This window comes from Microcebus murinus, chromosome 5 (genome assembly GCF_040939455.1).
Source record: "Microcebus murinus isolate Inina chromosome 5, M.murinus_Inina_mat1.0, whole genome shotgun sequence".
NCBI lineage: Eukaryota > Metazoa > Chordata > Mammalia > Primates > Cheirogaleidae > Microcebus > Microcebus murinus.
Window position 1 is genome coordinate 93003418 of NC_134108.1, and position 12128 is coordinate 93015545.

Sequence of the window (12128 nt, forward strand, 5' to 3'; positions counted from 1 at the left end):
GGCACCTTCCTCGCCCCACGCAGCTGATAGCCAGTGCTGGGAGAGAGACTTTGACAAATAAATCAACAGTCATCACAGATGGTGGTAGGGTCGTCGGGAAAAGCCTTTCTGAGGAAGCAACTCAGCTGGGCCCCAGAGAATGAAGAGGAGCCAAGTGTGCAGAGAACTGAGGGAAAAGCACAGCAGGTGGAGGAAACAGCACATGCAAAGGCCCAGAGGCAGGAAGGGGCTTAGACTATGAGAGGAGCAGAGGCCAGTGTGGCCAGAGCATAGTAACGCAGTAAGAGAAGAGGTGATGTAGTATGTAGTACGAGGCAGCTTTGGGGAGCTTTTAAGAAATTTGGATTTTATTTCATGAGCAGTGAGAAGTTCACGAGGGTTTTATATATATATATATATATATATATTTATTTATTTATTTATTTTTGAGACAGAGTCTCGCTTTGTTGCCCAGACTAAAGTAAGTGCCATGGCATCAGCCTAGCTAGCTCACAGCAACCTCAAACTCCTGGGCTTAAGCAATCCTCCTGCCTCAGCCTCCCGAGTAGCTGGGACTACAGGCATGTGCCACCATGCCCGGCTAATTTTTTCTATGTATATTAGTTGGCCACTTAATTTCTTTCTATTTATAGTAGAGACGGGGTCTCGCTCTTGCTCAGGCTGGTTTCAAACTCCTGACCTTGAGCGATCTGCCCGCCTCAGCCTCCCAGAGTGCTAGGATTACAGGCGTGAGCCACCGCGCCCGGCCCAGGAAGGGTTTTAACTGGAGGAGTGATGTGGTTTTATCTACATCTGTGTGCAGGGTAGGTGAGGGCCCAGCAGACTGTAGCTGTGGTCCAGGTGACAAGAGTGGTGGCAGGGCCAGGCGTGTGGTCAGAAGGGAGGGAGTGGCCTCGGAATGTCAGGCCCTCCCGCTGCATGAAATTCCTCGCCCTCTGGTTGAGAATAGGGCTTCTGAACGCTGTCAGTCTCCATCAGGATTGACATCGTGGTCTTAGAAGAGTGGCTTGACAATTCCCAGGATGACCTGGAAGAAGAGGGAGTGGATGACAGGCATAGAGTGATCCAGGTGTGAGAGGAGAGAGGACGCAAACTACAGCGACCCCAGGCAGTAAGGAGCAGCGAGTAGATCAGAGTTATTTCTTTTTGTCTCTAGGGAAAGAAGGATAAAAGAGTAATTCAAACTTTCAGTTCCAAAAAATAGTTGCAGTGCCTGTGGGAACACAAGCAGACTAGAGGGAAAGTGGTCTGTCTGGAGGTCAAGGTGGTGGAGGTCAAGGCCGTGGTCTGGGAAGCTTTGGATGTGAGGGTGCAGGGTCAGTGAGGGCTGCTGGTTACACCAGCGTCATCAGCACATGGTGGCAGTGATGGTCCAGGTCAGGGGAGAAGATGGAGCCTCAGGGGACAGAAGGCATAGGCAGGGAGCAGAAGGCTGCAGGGCTAGGGGAAGGGTGGGGAAGAAGCTGTTAGGGTGACCAAAGGAAAAGGTGGTTTGTGAAGGGGGAAGATCAGAACATTCAGGAGCACTGAAGCCCAGGGCAGCACCAGAGGGTCAAGACCTGGGACAGATCTGATTGTAGAAGCGTTGGAGGCCTCTCTCGGGCACCCACGAGTGAGACAGCATCTTTCCTCTGCCATCTGCCAGTTGACATCATCACAGTCTGTTTTTTTGTTTTGTTTTGTTTTGTTTTGTTTTTTCAGATAGAGTCTCACTCTGTTGCCCCATCTAGAGTGCCGTGGCATCAGCCTAGCTCACAGCAACCTCAAACTCCTGGGCTCAAGCAATCCTCCTGCCTCAGCCTTCTGAGTAGCTGGGACTACAGGCATGCGCCACCATGCCTGGCTAATTTTTTCTATATATATTAGTTGGCCAATTAATTTCTTTCTATTTATAGTAGAGACGGGGGTCTTGCTCTTGTGCAGGCTGGTTCCGAACTACTGACCTCGAGCAATCCGCCCGCCTCGGCCTCCCAGAGTGCTAGGATTACAGGCGTGAGCCACCGCGCCCGGCCCACAGTCAGTTTTTGCTTTGGTTATTGCACCACAGTTTTTGACACATTGGGCTCTGCATTCATTTCTAGTCTGGTGCAAGATTAAATATGTATTTTGCATTTTAAAATCATTTCTTCTCTATTAGGAATAAATATAAGAAATGGAATACTCTCGAATTCGAGCAAGGACTTTACTCCACCTAATCCATGGTCCAGTTCTGGTTTGTCTGGAAAATCTTCAGGGACAGTGTCAGTAATCAGCAAAATAAATTCAGGTGAGTTATGACTATTAGCTCCTGACAGACAAAAAGCAAATCCTCTGGACGGGGCGAGGTGGGTACAGAGAGTCAGGGGATGAGCCGTGGCACCATGGGCCTTTGTGGTGTGAAAGTCCAGGCGTCTGTTCCAGCCCTGCCCTCCTCTCTGCTGGCAGCAGGCCCTGGGGACAGCCAGCTCCCATGGGGGTCTGCCCTCAAGAGTGGCTGGAGAGTATAGTCATCCCTGGCTCAGGGGAAAAACAAAAATAACTTTGCAGACTCCTAGCACGCCTGATGTCTGAGGCCCTGGCTGCTGTGGGTGTCAGCCTCGGCTGCGTCTGCCTTGTTCCCCATCATTGTCACCCACACAGGCAGCACCTGCTGTGTGCTGTGTCTCTTTCCATATTGCTGGGTGCACAGCTGGGCTCTACTTCTTTCTGCCTTCATCCATTAGGTGTTTGTTTATTTTAAGGAAAACAAAAAAGAAAGCAATAATATATTAACACCCATGTACTGGCTACCCAGCATATGACATCGAACTTTGCAAATATTCATGAAGCCCAGTGTCTAGGCCTTTCCCTCTCTCTCTTCCTCTCCCCAACCCTCCACCTAAGTATGATTTGAGTGTTGATCACATTCCCATGCACTTTTTTTTTTTTTTTTGAGACAGAGTCTCACTCTGTTGCCCAGGCTAGAGTGAGTGCCGTGGCATCAGCCTAGCTCACAGCAACCTCAAACTCCTGGGCTCAAGTGATCCTCCTGCCTCAGCCTCCCAAGTAGCTGGGACCACAGGCATGCGCCACCATGCCCAGTTAATTTTTTCTATACATTTTTAGTTGGCCAATTAGTTTCTTTCTATTTATGGTAGAGACAGGGTCTCACTCTTGCTCAGGCCGGTTTCGAACTCCTGACCTTGAGCGATCCACCCGCCTCAGCCTCCCAGAGTGCTAGGATTATGTTTTTAATTTCAAAATATTAAGGGGGTACAAATGTTTTTGTTACATGGATACTTTTCATAAAGCTTAAGTCAGGATTTTAGTGTGCCCAACACCTGAATAGTATTTAGTGTTCATTGTACCAGATTGATAAGTTTTTGCCCCTCCCCTTCTTGATTTCCAATGACCTTTACATTTCTTTGTGCCCATCAGTTAGCTGCCAATTATTGGTGAGAACATGTGGTGGTGGTTTTTCCATTCCTGAGATGCTTCACTTAGGATAATGGCCTCCAGCTCCAGTGTGCACTTTTTAAAAATGTGTATGAAATTCATAGGGTGGTTAATCGAACATAATCCTAGATTGCCAATTCATTCATTGTAATAAGTATATGTGTAGCAAGTATACATATATATCATATTATATATTATATAACATATATAATACTATAATTTATTATTTATACTAGACCATAATTTATTTATTCCTTCTCTTCTTGACAAACACATAAGTCGTTTGCAACTTTTGCTATTAGAAAGGGTGCTGAAATGAGCATTATTTTACGTACACTCTTGTGCACATGGATAAGGGTTTCTCTGAGTGTATTAACTACGAGTAAACGTTTTGGGTTAAAGGGTGTGCCATCTTCAACTTTACAGATATTGCCAAATTGCTCTCCAGCAGGGTGTGGGAGTTGTACTACATCCTTGATGCCACTTGGTACTGTCAAGACTAAAATTTATGCTAATCTGATGTGTGCGAAATGGTATCTTACTGTGATTTAAACTTGCATGTCCTGTTTACTAATGAGGTTCATCATCTTTTTTTTTTTTTTTTTATCTGCCATGTTCTATCATCCAATGGTTCATCATCTTTTCTTGCGTTTGTTGACTATACCTTTTTCCCTTTTGTGACTTACTCGTTTAAATTCTTTCCCCATATTTCTTCATTCACTAAAGTACAAAATGCACCCCAGCTGACAAACACAACTCCTCACACGTGAATTACAGACCATGTTTCCCACTCTGCCTGCAGCAGCTGCGGAGAATGCTATGTGGTATGAAGAGAGTGTGACTCTATCACTTAACCACCTTTTCCTAATGGTAGAACGTCTATTTGTATAATGGACAATAATAGCATTCTTTATTATCCATGTGTACCTAGAAGCATCATAGGTGCTCATTCACTCCTCCAATATTAATTGATTGTCCACTATACGCAAGGCATTCCATTAATGTCCATGAATGCAAGGATGAGTAGCATACAGTCCCTGCCCGTAAAGCACTCTCTAACGGAAATGACATAAAGAGTGAATATATTTAATATTTTAAAATAATGGTTAGACTTTTCTGATTATTATGGATAAGAATGTTTAATGTATAATCATTTGGAATAGCTAAATAATTTAAGATAACTTGTGCATTGATCAGTAAGAAATGGTTGAATGAATTGTGGTTTAGCTATACTCTAGAATTTGCATATACTGACTGACATGGTAGGATAACTATTCTATATTATGGAGTGAAAAAAGCAAATGTCAGAACAGGCTAAAGCTACTTTTACAAAAAATAAAGAAAAATTTCAAATTTCCCTCTTTTTTTTTTTTTTTTTTACATTAACAAATAAACAACCTTCTGTTTGATTGCTGTCTAGAGGAGCAGTACTGTGTTTGCCCTTCCTGGTCTCTCTGATGTGTGGCGTGGTGGAATGCTCTGCTCAGAATTCACTGTTTTCATCATAATTCTTCCCCCCCCCCAAAACATAAAAACTTAATTCTTTATTGCTCTGCATTGCTATCCTTTAACACTGTTGGTGTCCCGTGTACCATATCTTTATAGTAATGAGCTTTTCCTTTTGCAAATCAGTTGGTTCCGGCTCTACAAGTTCCAGTGGGCTGACTGGAAACTATTTCCCTTCCTTTCTGAAAAAAGAAATGGGTTCTGCTGTGCAGAGGGTACACCTGGCACCTATTCCAAATCCTTCCCCTGGTAAGTTCTACTTCAGATTCTTCATGAATTGATTCAACAAATAGTGATGGAACACACAGCCGCTGTGTGCCAGGCATGTTGTAGGCCTGGGGTCCACCAGGGAATGAGACGGAACTCCCTACCCTCAGGGAATTTGTACTCTGCAGAAAATAAATGAACCAAATAAGTACGATATAGCGTATAGTAAGTCAGATGCTTACTGATAGCGCTAAGGAGAAAAATTAAGTGGGCAGGAAGTAGGGCTGGAGCATGGGGTGCAGATCAGTTTCAGATAGGGTAGCCAGAGGAGCTCACCGCAAAAGCATTCTTTTTTTTTTTTTTTTGAGACAGAGTCTCGCTTTGTTGCCTAGGCTAGAGTGAGTGCCGTGGTATCAGCCTAGCTCACTGCAACCTCAAACTCCTGGGCTCAAGGGATCCTCCTGCTTCAGCCTCCCAAGTAGCTGGGACTACAGGCATTCGCCACCATGCCCGGCTAATTTTTTGTATATATTAGTTGGCCAATTTAATTTCTTTCTATTTATAGTAGAGATGGGGTCTTGCTTTTGCTCAGGCTGGTTTCGAACTCCTGACCTTGAGCAATCCGCCTGCCTCGGCCTCCCAGAGAGCTAGGATTACAGGCGTGAGCCACCGCGCCTGGCCGCAAAAGCATTCTTGAGTAAAGCCCCGAAGGATGTCACTGAGCAGGCATGCAATATGAGTGACACTATTCCAGACATGGGATTCTTGTGTGCACGGGCTTTGAGGCAGAACAAGCATGGCAAATTCAAGGAGTAGCAAGGAGGCCACAGGACAGTAGTGGCATGAGGGGGCACAGCAAGAAGAGGTCAGGGGTGACAAGAGGTCTGATGACATGAGGACTTGCCACTGGAAACATGTTGTCATTGACTCTGAGCACCGTGGCAGCCCCTGGAGGGTTTTGAGTAGGGAAGTGTAGTGATCTGAGAGCCATCTTCACAGGTTCCCTTAAGCTGCTGGTTGTCGTGACACTGAAGTAGGAGCAAGGTAGGAAGCAGGGAAACCAATTAGGGGGCTGTCGCAATTATCCAGGCAACCAGTGAGGGTAGCCCAGGCCCAGGGTGGTAAGAGTTGAGTTGGTAATAAGTTGCCAGTACATGTGGAAGATAGGGCCAACAGGAGGTGCTGACAAACTGTAAGTGGGACATGAAAAAGAGAGAGGAGTCAAGAATGATACTGATATTTTTGGCCTGACGACTATAAATGGGGTTGTCCTTACCTGGGGACAAGCCCAATGAGTCTTGGGAAGACTCATTTTATGATGTTTTTTTTACCAGCACACATTTATTTGCACTTTGTTCGTGTGTGACCCACGTCACTTAGGCCAGCCTTCTTCTGTCACTGCAGGTTATTCTTCCCTGAAGGCCATGAGACCTCATCCTGGGCGACCTTTCTTCCACACTCAGCCTAGAAGCACTCCTGGGTTGATACCACGGCCTCCAGCCGCCCAGCCAGTGCACGGCCGGACAGATTGGGCCTCCAAGTACGTGTCTCGGCGATGACCGACCGTCTTGGTGACAAAGCCCTTCGCTGGGAGAAGCAGGACACTTGCCCGAGGCCCATCCGTGTTTTACCTGCAAGAAACGTGCAGAGGGTATAAAAGCAAACAAACCAACGCTTTATAGTTACTCTTCCGAACTAAGACATTTCAATATTCTTTTTTAAAGTTGTTTTTTTTTAAAATATTGTTTTGAATGCAATACCCTTTTTTTGTATAAAATTATTTTATTCTAAAACTGGGTCCCATTATTTTCTTAAACAACAGCATTTTGTATATATGGATTATGTTTTAGCATTTTATACAGTCAACTTTGTAATGGACTTTTTAAAGATTAATTGATTTTCCTTTGGGGTTCCAGATAATATTTTATACAGATTTTGAAAAAAAAATGTAATAATATTAATGCAGTATTGCAACAAGGGTGCAATCGAAGGCTGTGCAAGATAGAGAGTTATTTACTCTGTGTGTGGATATTTGTGAAGTGGTTAAATTTTAAATGTGGCTCGTTAGGTCTTTACTTCAGGCTTTCTTGGACTGACACTAGAAAAGTGATCCTCTGCTTTTCTTAATATCATGTCAAAGGTTTGATTTTTTTTTTTTTTGATACCACTGTGCTGTTCTAAAAGTACTATTATGTAACTTTGTTTTATTTTTACTCCCCAGATGAAAGAACTCTAAGTAAATTACAACATCCTTTAATGTGGTTGCAGATATCAAATGAAACCAAACTTAATCATACTATGCAACCACATTCTATTTTCTCCCATTTTTGAAATCAAATTGTATAAATACCCATAAAAGGAGAGACTTTTACACCAAAAGGTTCTCAACAGCTCTCAACATAAACGTTAACACAGCCAATGAAACTTCTATCCCTGCCAAGATGCTTGACCAAAAAACTAAGCAACAGAAAGATTTTCGATTATAATAACCGAAATGGAATTTTATATTCAGTTTCTCAGGCCTAGTTAGAATAGCCAGTAATAGCCTTCTGTCCTAGCCAAATTCTCAGGACAATCTGGGGAGCAGAAAAGAGTTAATGGCAGAGATTCCACTCACCTAGGAAGCCACGGTTGCCTGATGGTAGTGTCCACAGCACGCCATATTTGAACTCCTAACCCTGGTGTAGTTTCTTTCAAGAGTGAGAACTCTATTTGTTGGGCAGAGGGTGTTCCATTGAGAGGAATGTTTACAGCAATTTTGAAAATGACAAAGCTAGTTTGGAGACAGAAAAAAAAAAAAAAAAAAGATCCACTCTCACCCATCTCTGGGTGACACTTTTGCCCCTACTCATGATTACCTTAAAGGCAAGAGGGAAGGTCACCACCCGGGAACGCGATGTGATCTCAACAGTGGTGCCTTGACTCATTCTCCCAAGGTTCAAACTACTCCCTCTTGGTTCCAGGTTCCAGGAGGCAGCAAGTTGAACCATATGAAATGATCATTTTTTAGGTTAAAGTGGTGGGTTCAATGGAGATAGGCACTTTCACATGGTTCAATTTAAAAGTTGGTAAATGACTGCTTGTATTAATAATATGTTGTAGCCTGAATAAATTACCATGGTTTCAAAAGGGTCCTAACCTAAAATCAGGGAGAAATGTATGTTTTGGAAATTCTGACTCAAAAATATACTTGACCAATCCCTTAGGGGCATGAGATAAGCACAGGATGGATGTGGATTTGATAGGTCATATTTTCTGTTTCCAAGCTGGTGGCAAAGCTTCAGAAAATATATATGCAAGCACAACTTGAAGCTGAATTCAATTCTGTATTATATTCTCAATTTATTTCCTAAAGCATCAGAAAATGTGTTTTCAGAGATGAGTCCTTTACTATGAGGGTACTATTTATTTTCCTTTTCTGTATTATATATAAAAAGTAAATGAATCTTTAACCTTGCCGGAAAGCTGGGTTTAAATTGTAAATATCCCTTAGAAAAGCAAATACATCGTTTAATATCATATTCTTGGTACTCTAGCTTATGTTAAGGTCATTACATTTTTTTTCTAATGAAAAAGCTAGTTACCTGGTTATTACACATTGTAAAATTGTTTTTCTAATACTTTTGTAGGGCTCAACTTCAGAAAATAACTTCCTTCTTCCTTTTACTCTTTCCTTTGTTCACCAGCGAACAACTTCCCCCTGGGAAGCCAAACATGTCTATTCATATGAAAATCAAGTAGCCAAGATGTGTAGTTGAGCAAACTAGAAAGACTGAAGGAAAAAAAACAGCCTAAATTCTAAAGAACTAGCAAAATCCTATGAAGTACTTACCCCTTCTGAAATGGGTAAAGGACAAATTGTGTGTACAAGCTATGTACTATTGAAGGGAATGGTGACCATTTTTTAAGTGAAAATAAAATGCTACCTGTCACATATATTTTTTAGTTATTATAGAATTACAAAATGTAACTAACGCAAGACACCAACAGGAAGAGTGAGTTTAACTGTACCTATCCACGACCATACCTCATTTCCAGCTAGAAAGCTTTCTGGGGCATCAGGAAATGGCACAGGGGTGGTTCTTATTCCATGCCCAAAGGTTCAGTGACCCTGGTGTGTCTCAGCCAGGGCAAACACAGCAGGGACAACTGCATTTTTGTAAAACCTAACTCTGGGCGTGATTGTTCATTTTATAATAAAATTCCATTAATTACCAAGCCTTCTCCCAGCTCATGTATGATAGGATTTATGAAGGAAGAAAATTGATTTTCAAACAGTTTTTGAAGACACATTTCTTGCTTAGAGCACTATATAAATCCAATAAAGTAACACTGTGTCATCTTCTGGAGTTATCAAAAATTGAATACAGCCGGGCGTGGTGGCTCACGCCTGTAATCCTAGCACTTTGGGAGGCCGAGGCCGAGGCGGACGGATTGCTCAACGTCAGGAGTTCGAAACCAGCCTGAGCGAGACCCCATCTCTACCAAAAATAGAAATAAATTAATTGGCCAACTAAAAATATATACACAAAAAATTAGCTGGGCATGGTGGCACATGCCTATAGTCCTAGCTACTCGGGAGGCTGAGGCAGGAGGATCGCTGAGCCCCGGAGATTGAGGTTGCTGTGAGCCAGGCTGACGCCACGGCACTCACTCTAGCCTGGGCAACAAAGTGAGACTCTGTCTCAAAAAAAAAACAAAAAAACAAAAAAAAAATTGAATACAATCATGGCAACATAAAATAAGAATTCGTTTGTTTAAAAAGTGCAAATACTAGCCAGGCGTGGTGGCAGTTCGAAACCAGCCTGAGCAAGAGTGAGACCCCCATCTCTACTAAAAATAGAAAGAAATTAACTGGCCAACTAAAAATATATAGAAAAAATTAGCCGGGCATGGTGGCGCATGCCTGTAGTTCCAGCTACTTGGGAGGCTGAGGCAGGAGGATTGCTTGAGCCCAGGAGTTTGAGGTTGCTGTGAGCTAGGCTGACACCACGGCACTCTAGCCCAGGCAACACAGTGAGACTCTGTCTCAAAAAAAAGTGCAAATACAGGTACTGTCGGAGTTAATGGACACCATGTTTTCTCATGAAGTAGCTTTTCCCTACCATGAAGTCATTGTTCTGTGCCATTTAGGAGAGGGAAAAAGGGAATTTAGGCTCTCCATTTCAACTCAGTGTGTGACCAAAAGCAATATGTTTATAGGAAAATGCTTGACATACTAATTATGTCATTTTAAGCATACTGTAGCAATGTGTTTGTTTAATGTATGTGGTTTCTTTTTAGAATTATTTTTACAGTTTCCAACCAAATGTACTGTACTTTCATATAATTTATTGTGAGGACCTTCTCCTGGAAACCATTAAGAAGACAAACTGGAGGCAAATATCACATTAATCTGTATTATCAGGTTCTTACAGACACTGTGCTAATGTGAATTTAAAATGACCTGAACAAAGTCTTCTGATCTCAGAAATCTCAACACAGACAGCAGTTTAGACACCTGATTTGATTACAATGGAATAACTGATGATATATTTATTTATAAAGCAAATATTCATAATGATAAGATAGGAGGACAGAAAACCACTGAAGCAAGACCCTTCTGAAATAAAACGTTGCTTTTTGAATAGTTTGTCCTAAGATGTTTAAAAACGTTAACTTTATGTAAGGAAAATAAAATTATCCTGTTCCGAATAAAGTTGCAGTTTAAGAAAAGTTGATTGGAGTGTTGTGTTTTTGTTTTCACGTTCTTCCATTAGTATTTCCTAATTTTCATACATCATTTCATATGGACCTTTGCTATTTTATAATTTCTTTCTTTTTTTTTTTTTTTGAGACAGAGTCTCACTTTGTTGCCCAGGCTAGAGTGAGTGCCGTGTGTCAGCCTGGCTCACAGCAACCTCAAACTCCTGGGCTCAAGCGATCCTTCTGCCTCAGCCTCCCGAGTAGCTGGGACTACAGGCATGTGCCACCATGCCCGGCTAATTTTTTGTATATATATATATTTTAGTTGGTCAATTAATTTATTTCTATTTTTGGTAGAGACGGGGTCTCGCTCAGGCTGGTTTCGAACTCCTGACGTTGAGCAATCCGTCCGCCTCGGCCTCGGCCTCCCAAAGTGCTAGGATTACAGGCATGAGCCACCACGCCCGGCCATATTTTATAATTTCTTAATGCTAATATCGGCGAATCCCTAAATGAGCCTCTCACCGTCAGAACACAGCAAGCTTACTGTGTAATCGTGGGCATTTGTCTAACTTACTGGCATCATGGTGGTCCCTCTCTGTCCCTTCAGGAGCCCTGAAGAAGTTGTTTCAAGCTCTCAGCCATCCTTCCTGATAAGAAAACCTGCTGTTGGAATAGAGTCTGACACCGGTCACTTATAGCTAAGGCTGGATTTAATTTAAGCCAATTGTTTCACTCTTCTCTTAAACCAATATTTGAGGCTCTTGATTTTTGTTCAAGCAATTTTAGTCATGACTGACTGAGTGGACATGTGAAGGGTTAAGGCTGAAAGGACTTCCCAGGGCCTCTGAAAGCATATCAGGTAGGTGGGTAGATAGATAGTTAGATGGGATGAGTAAGACTGTCCCAGACCCAGGGCAACTCCAAGGGTCCCCAAGAACAGGACGATTTCAGGGCCTTCCAAGGAATAAAATGGCCTTGGAGTACCTGTCATAGGATGGCAGGATTATTATAACAGGATTTTTCATTTCTTCACAAGGCTGTGTAATAATAGAGTCTTATGATACTACTTCTCAGTTATTCTTTCAGGTGAACAAGGCTGCTAGGATGATGTTGCCCCTATTTTATGAGGTTGGACATCTGAAATTGCCATTTTCGAAGGTTAAACTAGTAAGATACCAGCAATTTGATATGATTTAATCAATTAGAATTAAGGAAATGGAGATAAGTGCTTGGTTTCAGTGTCTGATAAAAACAAAAGACTGAAAAACACAACTTTGCACAAAGGCTTTACACGAAAATTACTGGCATCACCC

General features: G+C 42.5%; 1 protein-coding gene across 4 annotated transcripts in view; it reads left to right on the forward strand.

Moving 5' to 3' along the window:
- The window catches only part of CILK1 (ciliogenesis associated kinase 1), a 43032-nt gene extending 32187 nt beyond the window's left edge, over positions 1 to 10845 (forward strand). For all 4 annotated transcript variants that reach the window (XM_012760865.3, XM_012760867.3, XM_076003293.1 and 1 more), the window contains 3 exons: positions 2138 to 2266; positions 5047 to 5169; positions 6532 to 10845. In XM_012760865.3, coding sequence (XP_012616319.1) covers positions 2138 to 2266; positions 5047 to 5169; positions 6532 to 6686 — 407 coding nt within the window. In that variant the 3' untranslated portion in view covers positions 6687 to 10845. The remainder of the gene's footprint in view (positions 1 to 2137; positions 2267 to 5046; positions 5170 to 6531) is intronic.
- Positions 10846 to 12128: the final 1283 nt, after the last annotated feature.